The 17889-nt window shown below is 36.0% G+C and overlaps 2 protein-coding genes across 2 annotated transcripts; one reads left to right on the top strand and one right to left on the bottom strand.

Moving 5' to 3' along the window:
• The first annotated feature begins 5287 nt into the window (after positions 1–5287).
• Positions 5288–10280, top strand: LOC140153250 (uncharacterized). The gene is made up of 3 exons (XM_072175944.1): positions 5288–5438; positions 5823–5925; positions 7325–10280. The coding sequence occupies exons 1-3, from the start codon at positions 5416–5418 to the stop codon at positions 7565–7567; spliced, it is 369 nt and encodes a 122-aa protein (XP_072032045.1). The 5' UTR covers positions 5288–5415; the 3' UTR covers positions 7568–10280.
• Positions 8995–15286, bottom strand: LOC140153251 (apoptosis regulator BAX-like). Its single transcript, XM_072175945.1, has 3 exons — positions 15141–15286; positions 11357–11467; positions 8995–9461 (listed from the first exon to the last, which is right to left on the bottom strand). The coding sequence occupies exons 1-3, from the start codon at positions 15255–15257 to the stop codon at positions 9363–9365; spliced, it is 327 nt and encodes a 108-aa protein (XP_072032046.1). The 5' UTR covers positions 15258–15286; the 3' UTR covers positions 8995–9362.
• Positions 15287–17889: the final 2603 nt, after the last annotated feature.

The raw sequence follows: 17889 nt of genomic DNA on the forward strand, positions 1-17889 counted from the left end.
CTCCTGGAGCAAGACTAATCATAAGAAATCTTCCATGTACTAATCACCTCACATGCTCCTGGAGCAAGACTAATCATAAGAAATCTTCCATGTACTAATCGCCTCACATGCTCCTGGAGCAAGACTAATCATAAGAAATCTTCCATGTTCTAATCACCTCACATGCTCCTGGAGCATGGACTTGAATTGAAAATTGAAAAGTGGCCCAAGCTGTTTTAGGACTACTTTACACTATTGGCCATATCTTCTCTTGTATAGACCGCTTGGCATCTGACGTCATTGCCCGACAGTATGCGCGCGCATTATGGCAATTTCAATTGTTCTTTGCCCTGCCACATTTCATAAAGTACAGGAAAGCCATTGAACAGTGTAGCGGCTCGTTCGAGCATATCGATAGACGAGTCCCTCGCCTTTGTTGATAAACAGTGATGTCAAGTGGTCTATAGGTCACCGATTTTATTGAAACAAAGCTTAGGCTAAAAAAAAAAATTGTTTGTTTGTCCTCGACCGCCCGCACCTATTTTTACGCCCGCGCCTACAACTTTTTTTTTTTCTATTTTTTTTTTTTTAACATTTTCCCCAAAACTGTAAGTTAAAAACATCGATTTTGTTGGATTTTCTACCTTTCTACGACTTTTACGTCTTGATTTAGGCATTTTACGCAGACCATATCATACGTGTGGCCGCATGTCCAAACTCACTATACAAATCTATATTTCGTTGTGAACTTTGTACTCGGCGATCGTACTATTAAAAGAACTGAATTTATATCGTATAGCTAGCGTTGTTTGTGGACAAAAACGCAGGGTGAAAATGTGTAAATATACCGATTTTTCTCACAAGTTACAAAAATGTACTAAATACATTGTATTAAAATATTTTTCATACATTTGAAATACATATTTGAATGATATATGTAATAGTTTTTGATTTTTAAATATTTTCACGTGGTGATTTATATTGTCTGCATAACAACGTTCAAGTGATGCAGTCCAAACATGGCGACCTACGCAGTTTGCGTATGTGTTTTGCGCGAAAGGAAAGTGATTGTAGATCGCCTTGTAAGTGCCCCTATATCCCTAAATTTACGGGAATTATTTAATAATGTAATGTCAGATGTTCCGGCTACTGCTGATGATCAATTTACCGGCCTGGAGATAGCGGTGGGGGAGAAAAGAAATGGACCGTGGAGTACTGTTTCTCCTACTGAAACAGTGGCTACCATTGCCGATTTGCAGTTCAGATATGTACATTTCAAAATGATACGACCAGACATTCCTCCTATTGCAACAAAAAAAAAAAAAAAAAAAAAAAAAAATCCGCCCGCCCGCACTAATTTTCAAATGGTTGTGGAGGACAAACAAACAATTTTTTTTTTTTTAGCCTTATGTAGTAGCTTAAGAAATTACCTTGACGAGAAAGTAAACATCAATACAACTAATAAATGACATGTTTGTATAATACTATTTTTAGGTTAATTTTTCACAATTTTATCAATTCTGGACAGTTTAGTGGGTGTTTAATTTGCATTTCCAGATATATTTACATGAAGTACTATAATTATGTAATAAATATTTTTGCAGGGTTAAAAATTTGTGGCTGCCTGTTCGACCGTGAAAAGCACACAAATTAAATCATGTCCATTGAGCATATTTTGAACAGAAATAATAAAAAAATTAGAAATTTGAGTCTGTTTTTCTTAATATTTTGTATAATTTGGGACATGGTTTTAAGATCCCAAACCCAAACCAAATCATTTTGTTTAATGTGAACACTTTGATCCTTTGAGAAAATCTGTAATGCTGCCCTCTATTGTACATGTCTTAATGAGATCCCCATCAGCCAACACAAAATTTTTTTTTAATAACGTTATACTAAAAGTAAACATGTTATAAAAATGTTTTGTTTTTATTTTAAGCGTTTTAATAACATTTCAATGTTGAGTTATACAATGGTAAAAAAAAAACGTTTTACATGAAAAATTTTTTTAAAAATATTGTCAAAATGTTATTGTAAAATATTTTTTTGCAAACATTTTTGGAAATATTTTGTCAACTGTTAAATAATGTTAGTGTGAGAATATGTGTTGCATCAAGTTTTCAGAAATGTTTTGGAACATTATTACTATGGTAACACCTAATGAACCAATGACAATTATGTACCATAGTTTAGGTTGCATATTTGGTGTAATCTAAGAAATGTTGCCATGTTCCTAGTGTGGGAAAAGTCACACTGATATCCCTCCCTCCCACTGACATGAAAATGAGTGCCTCAGTGCCAGATTTTCCTTTTTGGGGGACCTGGGCCAGGCCAAAATTTGGAGGCTCCAATCCAAACGCACCGTGAGGAAGGCATGTGCACTCAAGTGACCAAGTTTTGATTTAGATAATTATAAGATCGACTGCGGGAGCATGAGACAAGCATAGATTTTAATAGGACATTTGCGCGAAAATAATTTCAATTTTAAGACTCTTTTAGCCCAAATTGAAGCTGAATTTTGTTGTATATTAGGCCAGTGCGCGTGAAGCGCAGAATATGAAAATGTTGCAATTTTGTACCCTATTTTGGTCCCAAACATGGTGTTTTTTTGGCTGAAATGGAAGATGCACAAGGCAATTTTTTCAAAATCTGGGGCCCGGGCCCATTTGGCCCAATGGTAAATCCGGCCCTGGAGTGCCTTATTTACTTGAATTGGGTCACAATAAGTTCAAACAATTTTTGAATATACTGCCATGCACTACAAGCAGGTTGCACTCATAACCAGTATGTCTGCAATCATAGATTGAATACAAAACCATTCAAAGATACTAATCTTGCAGGTGATCAGCATGATATGAATATTCTATAGAATTATGATCCAGGTCTTTATCTCTGTTCTTTGACATCTATGTTCACCGCATGAACATACTAGTGCAGTGCGGTATAGACGAATCCAATTTCACACATTCCTACACCTCAATGCAGCCATAGCTGGGTCCACCCAGGGCCGTAGCAAGCGGGCGGCCAGGGATGCCATGGCCGTCCCACTTTTTGAGAAATTTGTTAGGTTTTTCTTTATATCTTTATATCAATTTGGGCATATATTTGTAACTTGGCCGCCCCATATTTGTGATGGCCGCCCCACATTTTTCAACCTTGCTACGGCCCTGGATCCCACCTAAAATGCGAATAAACTGCATTCCATCACCCGTGTTACACATAGACAAAAGAAGGATGAAAGTTTACTACAAAATACAATTCAACATCGATTTTTAAGCGGATTTAATCCGCCCAATCGGACAGTAACAACACCGGTTTGGTGCAGACGGGACCCAGTAATGGCTGACTGAATTCTGACCATCACTTGGCTCGTTGCATTCATCTATATTCAAAAATTGTTTGACCCACTTAAAGCCTAATAATGTACGATTTCCATCAAATTTTGATTTTGTTTTTCTTTATTCAAAATGTTGAAATAATATTAATAATAACTGACGAGAAGGGTTGCTGTCCATTTTAGGTTGAAATAACAAGGTAAAGTGAAAGAAACCCCACTGGTTATTTTGGCCATTTAACACACAGTTCTATGGGAGGACATACTAAGTATTATCATAATTTTTAAATTATGATAATATGTCAAACTTTGCTCTGTTGACCTACAAAGACAACAGATATGGCCAATTCCATTTAGGTGCAAGTTGGGACATGTGTAAACATGGGTAAACATTACAAAAATGCAAAAAAATCAGGTTTGAAAAAAATTAACCAATTTCATATTATAAGATCGTACATTATGGCTTTAATCACTTCTACGGCGAATTACTGCTACATACTTTCCTTGTGAATAATGACCAGCTTCAATGTATAGGTTAATGGAGTATAATTATTATTTTGATATGAATCTATGTCCTGTACCACATTGAACCTGATTACAATTTATTATAATACGATACATATTACGAAGATAAATGTGGAAAACAAATCATGGCAAGTAAATTTGGAGTACATGAATGTATTTTAACAGATAAAAAAGTTTCATCATCAGGAAATTTTTATATCAGCCCATCTATTTACACAATGAAATATAAATTATACAATATGATTTATTATTTAACCATGACACGTTTCACACGTTTTACAAGATAAAATTGGGATGAGCAAATAAATTAAATAACCTTTGATCATAGGCCTATAGCTACCAAAAATATAAAAGGTGGCAAGTTGATTGTCACTTTGCCAACTAGAACATTAGTCAAGCTGTCAAATTGGTTATAAGCAGTTGGACTAAGTACTACCAAATCTAAGGTAAGATTTTTTTTTTAATATATTTTTTTTGCAGTTTTACGGAGAAATGTATTGAAGTTAAACAATCCTAACCATTTTATCCCAGAAAAAGTTGGAAAATTGTGATTACATCTGTATATTTTGTGTCTCAGGTATGTGTAGTGGGGCGCCTGAAAATGCTCACTTCCAAGGACAGTTGTGTGTTTTTAATTACACAACCGGGGATACCTGCCAACCGGGGATGGTCCGGTTAGAGAGACTATACCCCTGCATCCCATTCCCAGAGATGCCAGTCAGTTTCACTCAAAAAACCTGAAAAAGCATGTGTATGCAGGCCAAAAGCCCCAAAACTGACTGAAAATAAATAAAAACAAGGGAATTTGGACTCACAAAAATCCTGATTTCAGGTTAAAACCTGAAAACTGGCATCTCTGATTCCCCTATGGCTAAAATGCTTTAAAATGCAATAAAAACCAGGGACTTATACACAGGGGTAGGGTCATGTCCCCGAATGGCAAGTTATTCCATCAAAAAATGTTTTTGGAATCGACCATTTTGTCCCCAGTTTATCGATTGAAAACACACAATGTGCGTGTGTCCCCGTTTGACATGTGAGTGTTCCCGCTTGACACACAATTCGGGAGGGGTGTGTATGCAAATGTGTACAAAAATTACACATAATTGGTCATAACTCACTTTCCCATTCATAAGCACAAAAAGATCAGAGTGAAATGTCAACTTTACAGACTTTCTGTTTAAGCTCTGTCAAAAAACAATAATGACAGCTTCTAATGCTGATATCAAATAGATTCTTCAATTCATATTGAACATTTTAAATATTACTGATCGATCATCATGTCCAGGCCTGTAGCTAGAATTTATTTAGGAGGTGCAAGGAGCTAAACAGTGCACCTTTTGTGAATTTTTCTTCAAAAAAGGTTGATTTTTAATGGGTTTTTTTTTCAGCTTAGTAGTGGGAGGTGCATCCACACACCCCTGACTACAGCTCTGATCATATCATCTACTGATCTATGTGCATCCTCCATCCATCTAGGGCATGAAAGACACAAGTTGAAGTGCGAGAAGTTCATAAAACTTGTTTTTATTCATTTACAGTTCACCAGACTGTTGCATACAAAGTGAATTGCTACCATGGCCACAAGCAAACAACCAAGGTACAGTAAAAATTGTGAAGCAATAACATAAACATAAAAATATGGTCAATCTAATACTAGCTGATGAGAAAATTTAAAATATAATGCGGCATGCTTTTTAAAATTTTGTTCTTATAAAGCCTAATTGTACACACTTTCTCAAAATTACTTATTTTTAGCAATTTAACTACACTTGGATTCAGAGAACAACGGCAGTCCCTTGCTCAGTTTGACACAAGTGGCCTGTTGATGAGCGATGTGTTCCCTTCAAGAGTGCCGATCTGCACCAACCAATGCAATCAGCCAATCAGATTATAATAGCACATGTATTAATACTCTTTACAAGATGATGATTTATTTTCATGTTAGCAGTAAATTTTGCTTAATTTTTTTTTGATATTCCAGTGGAGACCAGGTCCCACAGTACCTGATTCTTGAAATACATCGTTTTGTAGCTTGGGACGCTAATACAAAATATACCTACCGTATTTGGGCTGACATGAGTAAGGTAAGCCACAGAACAGGTTAGTGTAGTGGTCTTCTCACTGCCGACCGTCAAGTCCCAGCATTGCCACATGTGAGTTTGGTTGCCGATCCATGCTCGTCCTCGCAGGTTTTTCTCCGGGTGCTCCCTTTTTCATCCTGCATCTATCATTTAGTAGCCACTGAGCACTATTGGGCTTTGCATGGCTTTTGCCGAATCACAGATGTTATAAATAAATAAATCATGCAATTTTGTCATTATAATACTTTGTTTATAGCATCATGGCTCCAACAAAGCATTGTGTCTTGTCAATTTGTTGTTGATATAATGCTTCATTTGTATAGAGCATGAGAATGATCCTTAAGTAGATTTGCGGAAATAGTATGGGGGCATCATCGTTTCAGAACGCGCTTGTAACAGCGCAATCACACTAATAGTAATAAAATTAACTTTACAGACAAGGGAAGAAAAAGTGGGTCCCAATGGTGAATCCAAAGCATACAAAACAAATCGAAAAAGAGAAAGTTTCATAAGAGCATGATAATACAAATAAAGCATACAACAGCAAAATTGACAAAAGATAAGGGTTGATCAATAAGTTCCCGCAATCATTATTTATCTCCACTCAAGCACAACTTTGATGACATTTACTTATGATAAATACAAATTTGTACCAAATCGTCGTCTGCATCACAGACTGTCGCATCTCAAAGGCTGCCTTGTGTGATTTTTGTTATTATTGTTGTATTTCATATTGTTATCTTCTATATCAGCATGCTCCTTTCTTGTATGAATGAACATGAGATTGTAATCATGGACAAAAGAGTAACAGACAGCGTACAATCAGTCAAAGTCTCAGCATCACCCGATAATGAGGGCCGATTGTTCCATGAAATGCGACAGGCGAGACTGCTACGCACTTACAGCATATTTTTTACGGTCTATCGCGTAATCGCTAAAGCACTCAACACTCTATCGCGTATATATGCGAATGCACGCAACACTAGCGTGACAATCGGCCCTCATGAATATGCGAGAACTCACAGCATACAATGCACGGGGACTTTGCTGGTTGTACGCGGTCTGTTACTCTATCGCCCATGATTCTAATACAGTAAAACCTCATTATAACGAAATCGGATACAAGAAAAACCCTGTTATAAAGAAGTATTTTTCCAGAACCAAGATACAAAATTCTTTTGTTATTTATTGTTTTTACAACCCTGATATAATGAAATTTGGATATAAAGAACTAATTTCTCTGTCCCTGACAACTTCGTTATAATGAGTTTCCACTGTATTGTGATAATACGTCAAAATTAATATATAAAGTTAATTTTTCACTATCACATCACAGATGATAATAATATTTTAAAAAATCACACATTTTATTTTGTCCCCTTGCATATAATGCAATTTACAGGTCGCAGGTGATTTAAACTTGAGTGACCCATCTGATCCAAGCGTGGCTCGTAAGACTGAGGAGTACTACTACTACGGTGACCCATATAAGTCACAGGATATTCCTAAACGACATGAAATCTTTCATAAAATAGCTGCAGCAGGGTTTACCCTGAAATCATCTCATGGGTATCCAATTGCCTCTAATAAAACAGATGAAGATACACAAGCACGTCAATCTTGGACATTTGAAAGATATGTCTAAATCCATCAAGAATAATTAGTCAATAATCAGTAGCACAATCAGTTCTTTCTTGTTGTATTTACAGTGATTTAAAGTAGTGCTATAGTAAATGTCCTAGAATGTAAATCAGTTGTGAAATGACCTAAATGTAGTTACTTTTAAATAGGGGTGGCTAACCATAACCCATTGCTAGCAATGACCTCCAGTGGGGGCCGCAAAGCCCTTCCTCAAAAAATACTGAAAATAATGGTGTTCATTTCTACAAGTTATGAGAGAGTGAATCTAACATTTTTGTACTGATCTGTTGGTTTTAGTCAAAACGTTTGAATAACATTAAAATGTTGGGTTTATAAAGGACATGAACAAGGGTCGGAGCTATGATTTGACAAGTGACTGTCATTTTGACCAAAACTGCCTGTCCAAAATTTTGCCGTCCCAGGAGCAAACTGCCTGTCCAAAATGATGGGTGGGTTTAAAACATTTTATATGAAAAACACTACAACAAAAACAAAATTTTATTGCAAAATATTTTTTGGCAAACGTTTTTGGCAAAATATTTTGACAACAATTTGTAATTGAATGTTTTATATTCTTTATATAACCCAACATTTAAATGTTTTCTGTAAAACAGTGAAAACATTCAAATGTTTGCTAGGTAATAATTATTAATTGCAGTTAAGAAAAGGTTACAAAAGAGTTCTAAAGTGTCATCCATGGACTGAGAATCATCGAAAATAGTATTTTACAACATTTCTTTTATATCTTCAATTTGTAGATGAAAAGTTCATCACGTTTTTGGGTAAATTGTAAAAAAAAAACTTTTTTCAAAAAAAAAGTTTTACATTCGGGACTGTCGAGACGGTCGGTCGGACGAGAACAAGTAAACAACTTTTTTTTTGCCTTATCAATGTGGAGGCAATTTTAAAATATGGTCTCTGTGTCAGATGCAATGGAGCATGTTTCTAATTCAAACATGCTTCTGGAGAATTTACTTAATTGAAAATAGTTATAAGTCAAACATGTCCCTGTACCATATGGTGCAGGACCATATGGTACAAGACCATAATATATGGTCCAGAACCATAATGTCCTGGACCATATTATCAGGCCAAAATCGCACAAAAGCCCAGCAAAATATGCATCACTACCGAACTTGAGGTGAACCAATGTATAGTGTAATCAGTTCTTTCTTGTTGTATTTACAGTGATTCAGAGTGGTGCTATGAATATAATGTCCCAGAATGTAATAAAGTTCAAGAAGTTGTGAGATTGAAATTCATTTAGCTGCTGTAAAAATTGGAAAATGTGTTGGATCCTAAAATACCAACCTTTTTTTGACTATAATGTCACTTTTCAATAAAACTGATGACAGTGCAATTTCAAACTCATAACAATTTCTTGTAAGTCATACCAACTGCCCGGGGGTGGGGCACTCAACTTAAATTTTGGTAGGGGTGTCAAAAGGAGCGCCAAACTTTGGGAACTAAGAACTGATTTTCGGGCAAAATAGGGGTCTGAAGAACTGAAATTATAGGCTGTTGAGCTCAAAATTTCTAAATTATTTCCAAATTTGAGCTTAAAGAGCTACAATTGTCAGAGTTTGAGGCTCAAAGAACTGGAGCAGATCCAAATGTGGGGCTTAAGGAACTGCCGGAGAGCCTGAAAAAGGGACTCTTGACCGCCACACATACCCGTACCACCTGAACATGTGAGTGCCCCCGGACCAACTGGTAGTAACCACCACTCTATGGAACAGCTGATTGCATGGATCAGCCATCTTAACAATGACGGTATGCCTGGTCTCATAATAATGTCATTATTGGTTCAATTTGTAGATCACATACATAGCGATTGCAGAAATTGCCAACACAGAAACGAAGACTGTTGGACTACTGAAGTAGGTCAGGATAGCTTTCTGTAAGATTAAAATTAACAGATAAATTTTAATAATATCTACTCTCATGGTGAAAGAGGTTCCAAAATGGTTCTAGCATCCTTCAGCGAGAGCCTCACACTTTACCTCTCAGAAAAGATTCCTACAAATTGCTACCAATGGAGAATCATTACAGGTTCTGTAGGCATAAAAGGTTCCTCAGAGTGCCCAAACAATATGGCTGCTTGGTTTAAGAATCATTGAGGTTGTTTTGATAGGATGAAGAACCCTTTTGGAACCTTTTATCTTAGAGTGATATTATCATTGTATTTTCATTTATGTCTAAAATGCATTATCCATAGCTTTCAAAGACAACATCAGTTGAGAAAAATAGAACACTACAATACAATTTCAATAGACATTTAATCATTGTCATTATCAAAAATGCCATTTTTGTTGAAATCAAGATTTTGGTGGATTTTGAATGTAGGTCAAATTATTGTGCATCAGGTGATGAAAAAAACTACGAGTGGAATGATTGGCAGTAGGGTTTTGTTTGTCAGGATTTTTTTCTGGAAGAGGATAAATGACCCTAAAAATTCACCAAAACCATGAAAAATCTTTTTAAAAATCTGAATTGCTTTTTCAAACATATTTTGAAAATTTATTGATTTTTCAAAAATATTCAGTCAAAAGCAACCCCCTTTGGTTGAAAAAATTGTACATCAAAACATGGAGAGGAGTTACATCAGGAGGGACTGAATCCATTTGTTGCAGTGAGATGCAATACGAGAATAAGTGTGAAAAGTTACCCAGTGTATGTAATAATAATAAAATATCGCCTGAACAATTGACCATCAATCTGGATTTTCAGCATTGTTATTTTGGTCTACAATATGTGACACTTTCTTTGACATGAAATGCTAACATTATTATTGTCTCAGGAGGAGACTATTCCCTGTCGAAGTGATGTAATAATCGGATTAACTACCATAGCAATAGATGAATACAATTTTTGACTATATCGCCCTGCACTACAACGTTCACGGGTACCTATGCATTGAACCATATCATTCTGATCACTCGCACCTGTAAGTTTAGTATCTTTGAGAAGATCAGTATTGTATTCAATTATGATTGCAGATACACAGGTGATGAGTGCAACCTGCTTGGAGTGCAGGGCAATATAGTCAAAATTGTATTCATCTATTGCTATGGTAGTTAATCCGATTTATTACATCACTTCGACAGTGAATTATAATCACTTTTCTGACTGTATGTATAGCCGTATGTATGCAACAAATTTGGTTAAAGTTGTAATTAAATGCTCTCAGGCGAATAGTTCAAATCTTAACTTTGGTCATTGCTGCACTTATGGGTACATAACATAATTGGTGGTTTCATAGGTCACATATGGAAGTCAAAAGTCATTTGAGGTCAACTTGTAAAATAGGCTGAAAATGACAAATCTGGTCTGATATAAACAGTTTGTTCAGCTCCATCATGCCAGCTCACCACTGGTCGCCAATGGAAGTGAGAGCCAGCAGCCCTGGCCTGGTTCAAAACACCCGAAGTCACCCCTTGTCATGCCTGCTGCATCCACTCTGTCTTGGCCCTTGCCACATGGACAAGATGTGACATGCAGGCCAGAGCGCAGATGGCCCAAACAGCACACCACACAAGTAGGATTTAGTCCCATGGGTGAATGGGTGATCAATAAGTCTGTAGCACAGACTGTACTCCAAATTCCAGAAAAATGCAGCACTAACTTTTGGGGATTGTAAAAATATTTCCAAAAATTGACCAATATTCAAATTTGACTTTAAACACCAGTTAATTCCAACTCAAGGATTGGGCTATGTTTCATTTGGCAAAACAGGATTTGTTTAAAATCCCCCCAAAATAAGTGTTAACAAAATCAAATATTATGAGCTTACCCATCCTCCATGCATCGCAATCCATTTGCCAAAATGTTCTTTGATGAATAACGTAAACTCTAACACAAACTCTCTCAAATCAGACCCTGTCAAAATGCCACGTTTGGCTGTCTGAAATCAATAATAAACATGTGATAGTTAATATGTAACTAATGCCCAAGATGTCAAGAAAGTGAAGCGTTCACAAAGCTTATTGGGAAGGCGAGTATGGGAATATGCGGAAGATTTGGTAGGCTTGGTTGCCATGGTTGGTATGAAAGTAAGTCACAATTTTCTGAAAACTGGTTTAGAGATGGGGTATTTTTTCAAAATGTTCTCAAAATCTTGGAAAAGAACAAGTTGATCATTGTTTGTTTTTTTAGCAAAATTTGTCAAAACTTTCAAGAATTTAGGAAAATTTACAGCAACTTTGAACAGAAATAATAAAAAAATTCCCTGTAAAAATATAGTCTGCCCCACTGAACAATAACCCTGGGGGCTGGACTAGATTATGCAATTACTTCTTCCTGGGTCACTTTTTTGTCAAATGCAGCATATTTTGGGGGAATATTTTTGGAATCTCAGCTACACATCCCTATCCAATCCAAAATATCAAGAGGTTTCCTGGCCTGTACACATGTACACTGCAAGATTCTCATCTGTGTGACGCCGATGTCACATCAATGTCACTCCATCGGAAACCACACCTCGGTTTTCCATATCGCCGGTCCAAAATAGCCGGGTAGCCAGCCTCCTAGGTTTCTACAGAGTGACTTGGCGCCGGTGACTTCGCAGGGAGAGTCACACCGGTGTGACTACGACTGGGCCTGGGTGCTCAGTACCGGGGTTTGGGGTTGCCGGTTTTGCTTTTATTGCCATATTTTTTATATTCTCTTGATTTATTGAATTAATTTTTTTTTATTTCTTGCTTTTTAAGGGATTAGGAAGGGGAAATTGCAAACTGAACTTCAAAAATAAGGAAAATATTAGATGAATAAAATAAATTTGTTAGTAAAAGAAATAAACATGATAAGTAAACAAAGTATAATTCAATAAACTAATATGATGAATAAGATACATTTTTCTTAATTGATGGTTATTTGAATAACTAAATAAATAAAAAATAAAAAGAAATAAATAAACATGAAGAAACCAATAAACATGCAAAGAATGGAAGAAACAAAGAAACACTTCTAAAGAAAACAACTTGAGAAAAATTGCAAATAAAGAAGTTAAAAGTAGGAATATTATAAGAATCATGTAGGCCTATTGATGAATTAAAATGTTAAATGTGTAAAATAAATTAATAATTATAACAATAATATTAATATTTGCGTGATAAAAATAAGACACAATTTCAAACAAACACTGCAATATGCCTATAGGCCTATTGATTAGAATAAATAAAAACAAAATTTAGTGAAATATAATTAAGTGAATATCAAACTCAAGCACACCCACAAAAACAATAATCTTACAGCCGGCAGTAAAAGTATAAATTTGTAGTAGGCCTATATTCAGGAAAGTGGCAAGAAGTAAAACAAAATGCATGCTAGGCCTATAAATCAATTTTAAATATAACAGAAAAATTCTTGCTTCAAAATGAGTAAAAATTTGGCAAATCAAAATGTATAAATTGAAAATGCTAGGCCTATAGGCGAACTTCGGCTGAAAATAAAATAAATATCTCTTTTAAAACATTTAAAAACACAATTTATTTCAATTAAAAAAAGTGTCAATAGGCCTATATAACGTTATCATGCAAAATATGAAAAAATAGGCCTAATTTGATTGCAAAACATGCCATCTAACCACTGAAGTAAACAAAGCAATGATATAAGTTTTGTAGGAAAACAAGCAAACAAATGAACAAAATAAAAACGTTTGAAATGAAACAAACAAATAAACCAAGAACAAGAACTGCAAATTAAACACACACTGTTGATGAGATTATTGAACAGACAGCACTAAAAGAATTAAAATTATATAAAAGAGAACATCAAATAAATGAAACAAAATGAATCGGAAGTATCACAGTTGAAACATAAATGATTATAAAGAATGCAAAAGCACGATAAAAAAACAAAGACGGCATCGCGGCAGTACGGCCACACACCCATGCACTGTAGACTATGCCATAGTCGATTTTTGATAAATAAAAATGTTATTAATCATGATGAACGCATTCAGTTGAACTCGAAATTATACTGATATTTAGTAGGCCTACATCAAAATACTAGTATCAAATGGTTATGAAAAAGTTTAGGCTATATAATTATATTTGTGACAGTAAAAGTAAAGTATAGGCCCTACGTAGGCTAATATTATTGAATGCAACATATCATAATGGCATAATTATAATGACACTAGCACTTCAATACTGAACAATTCTAATTTTAGAATCTGCCAGTTTATTATCCGAAAAACCGACTATGGACTTTCACTTTTAAGCAGAACTTTACCCCGGGACTCACACACTGTCAATCATACTTGTTTATCAATAAAATCTAACCACAAGACTAAGCATGGTGGTACAACACGCGCTAGATGCATACGCTCATCCGCCAGCACAAAAGCCAAGCATTCCCTAGATAGTTGTGTACCATGTATAGTTATAATGGTACCAGTACGCGTCGGGAGGATTTAAACAATAACGAGATCTGGGCGACCAATCACAAGCCAGATTCATTTTTAAAGATGCATTACATCATCACCAATTTTAGTTAGGCCAGAAATTGGCCTAACTCTCAAGGCAAAGTCAGTAGTCCACTTGGGAAGCTAACAAACAGAGGGCGACGGTGACTGAAAAGATCAGTTGTGAAAATCTATCAATTGTGCACACATTAATTAAATCAGAGTTTTAAGCTTAAATGTAATAGCCAGAGTAGTGCACAATTGGCAAGTGGACTACGGAGAAGTCTACCATGCACTGCAGTACAGCATGCATCAATCAATTAATTATAAAACCAACATCATTCCATTCATACAAGCAGTAAACAAGCATGATACGCGTATCTGTCATCACCAGCGCGTATTTTGTAGATATACACGCGCGTCCCCAGAGTGTTCGAACTCATAACAGGGTTCGGTCAACGACCTTTTGGCAGCGTAGTCACCTTGAAGTTCGCCGACTGGGTACCGAGTAGGCGACGCATGGGGGCACTGGCTGCGGAAGTCACTTTGATGTGACTACAAGATGTGGACCACTGTCGGAATCTAGTCAGTGGTGTACATCATGAGTCGCCGGCGCGCATCGAGCAGGTAACACATCGGAGGCTAGCAGTTGTAGTCACTGCGTGATGACACTGCTGCATAGTACCATACTGCCTTGTTTCCGATGTAGTCACTCTCCTGTAGTGACTCGTAGAAACGGCCACCATAAGGTAGGTTATTATGGCGTGACGGCGGTGGTGACTGCAGAGATCCAGTGCGATGTAGTCACTCTGCCGCCAGGAATTTTGCAGTGTAGTTCTCAGTGGCGTAGTCAGTGGGGGAAGGATTTTGTGAGAAAAAAAAATTGTTTTTTTAATAACAATTAACTGTTTTTTCCCTGCTTAAAAGAAAAAAATGTTTACAAATTGTGAAACAAAATTGAATTTGAAATAAAATTGTTAGCTAGCGCCTACTGTCCTTTTTTTTTTTTTTTTGCATTTCACTTTTCCAAACCAAAAAAAAAAAAAGGTCAACAATTCTCAACTTTTGTCAGCAAAAAATATTTCTGTTGGTACATTTACAAGTTGTGCCCCCCCCCCGGGCCCCGGTTCCGAAATCCTGGCTACACCACTGGTAGTGCTGGAGCTCTTACCTGAATGCACATCTCTGATGCAAAGAAGAAGACTTCAACAATCCTTCCCCAATTGAGGTCCTTCATATCACCAAATACAACTCTGGCTACTATCAAACTGGTTTGGATAATTGGCATCTTTCCTTCAGATAACAGGATATTGATTTTGCTTTAAGAAAAAATATACATACAATATTTCCATTTTTATAGAGTGGCACAAAAACTTTTGTTTGTACCAAATGGCTATTAGACATATTGGTTACAGATGGGTATTAGACTAAATGGTTGTTAGACTAAATGGTTTTAGACTTATTGGTTATTAGATGAAATGGTCATCGGTCCAAACGGTTATAGGAAGAAATGATTAATGGATGTAGTGGATACAGTCCTAATGGGTTTAGCGGAAATAGATGTAGACGAAATTGATATTAGACAAAATGGTATTAGACAAAATGGCATGGCAAATTGTCAACAGAAAATGGTTGAAAACATACGAAGTAACAATACACATAATGATAATGGTTGAAAGCAAACAAGGTAACATGACAATACCTTTGTAATTCTTTGTCTTGTTGAAACAAAGGGTAAATCTCTTCCAATTTTTCACCAATTTTTCTACAAATTTCCAGTTCAGCAGGTGATATTTTGCTCTCTTCCTCCATTCCTTCAAGTCTTGGTGCATCCGTCAGGTTTTCCCGGTCAAATCCACGATTGATGCAATCGGAGAGTAGAACAAGGCAAATTCTTCCAATAGAGTTACCATCTGAGATCTGTCTCAGCTTATCATCTCCTGATGGGCCTATTAAGTAAGAAGTCAATTATCATTGATATTTAACCATTTGCACCTTCATAAATACCCCTTCCTGTACCCGACTTGGTTACCATGCATCTCCTTCCTGTATAAGCCTGAAGCCAGGAAGGTTAGGTGAACTTTCCCAGTCCCAATCGGAGACGTTCTGTTACCCGGGTTCTGTTACCACTATTTTCATGGGTCAGATTGTATTACATGCATATCTTTTTAATTAAAAGATAGATCTTTACCACAAAACGGTGAGGGCAAGAGGTAAAACCGAACTTCTCCCTATTCCAGAAAAATACAGCACTAATTTTTTTTGGATAAAAAATTATTATCCTGTTCTGCCAAGTAAAAAATAGCTAAATTCTTTAGTTTTTGGCCCATGTTCCCTCAAATTGCAAAACTATTATCGCCAGTTAGAACTAATGAAAGGATTACGATTTAGCTATGTTTCATTAGTCAAAACAGGATATTTTTTAGATTCTTGATTTACATTAATAGGATGATACATTTTACAAGATATACGTACCATTTACTGAATTTGCCAACTGGACTTTCTGTACAACTTCCATTTTATTTCCCTGTTCTGAATCACTGTCAAAACTTTCAACGATCTGATCCGTTTGCTGTACTTGTCATTATAACAGGGCCGTAGCAAGGTTGAAAAATGTGGGGCGGCCATCATAAATGTGGAGCGGCCAAAATACAAATATATGCCCAAATTGAAATAAAGATATAAAGAAAAACATAACAAATTTCTCAAAAAGTGGAGCGGCCATGGCATCCCCGGCCGCCCCGCTTGCTACGGCCCTGCATTATAATGACTTTGTACCCTACATTTATCTTTATGTATGAAACTGGTTGATAGGAACTAGGAAATAATATCATTATTTTATTTTCTGTTAACATTCCTAGAAGCCATGAATATGGATATTCAACTAGTGTGAAAGCAGCAACATTATCATGCAGTATCAATTCTCCATCTATATAAATAAAAGTCGCTAAATCTTGTCCAGAAGCAGGCCAGGCCTCCAAAAACCCGCGGGAACGGCGTTCCCAGAAAGGTCACAGAGGTCACAGAAAAAAAATTGCAAAAAAAAAAAAAAAAAAATTTTTTTTTTTTTAAATTTTTTCCAAAGTTTTCGGCGACCTTGGAGAACCACTGGACCTATTATGAAACTTCAGGATCATTCACAGTTAATTTTAAAAAAATTAGAAAAAAATCAGAAAAAAATTACGAAAAAATTACAGTTTGTTATCCTGTATTATGCAAACCATTAACTAATGTTTATTTCTTCATCTATCACATATTATAGATGCATTGGTTTTCCATGCATTTATAATATGTGATAGATGAAGAGGTAAACACAAATTAATGGTTTGCATATTAAGGATAACAAACTGTAATTTTTTCGTAATTTTTTTCCATTTTTTTTTCAAATTATCTGTGAATAATCCTAACCCTTCAGAATAGGTCCAGTGGTTCTTCAAAGTTGCAAAATACTTCTAAAAAAATGTTCAAAAATTAATAAAAAATTGTTTTGAGTTTTGACAGTAATACTTTGAAATTTTAAGTTGTGTTTTTTTGTGAAAAAGGATGTAAATTTTTATAGAAAACTGTTCCAAAATAAGGCTCAGATTGCACGAGGGAGCATCTAAACCCTGAGAGCTTCCAGGGCCCTTAAGCGGGCCCTGGACCCCGGCCGTTAGGATTTTGCGCAAGCTTGGCGCTCGTGATGTCCTTCTGCGCACATAGGCCTATTTCAGTTATTTCACAGAAAATTTTCAGCACTTGTCATTAAGTTCCCAGACAGCAGAAAATTTTCTGGAGGCCTGAAGCAGGCTCCGAGATGCTTTCACTTTCAGCTCTGATTTATTCATAGATCGATCGGGTACATATTGCCATTAAACCATCTGACGTTCATTTTTGCAAAACTATCCAATCACTATGGAAATAACAAAAAAATTGGTCGG

The sequence above is a fragment of the Amphiura filiformis genome, chromosome 5 (genome assembly GCF_039555335.1).
Source record: "Amphiura filiformis chromosome 5, Afil_fr2py, whole genome shotgun sequence".
Classification (NCBI taxonomy): Eukaryota; Metazoa; Echinodermata; class Ophiuroidea; order Amphilepidida; family Amphiuridae; genus Amphiura; species Amphiura filiformis.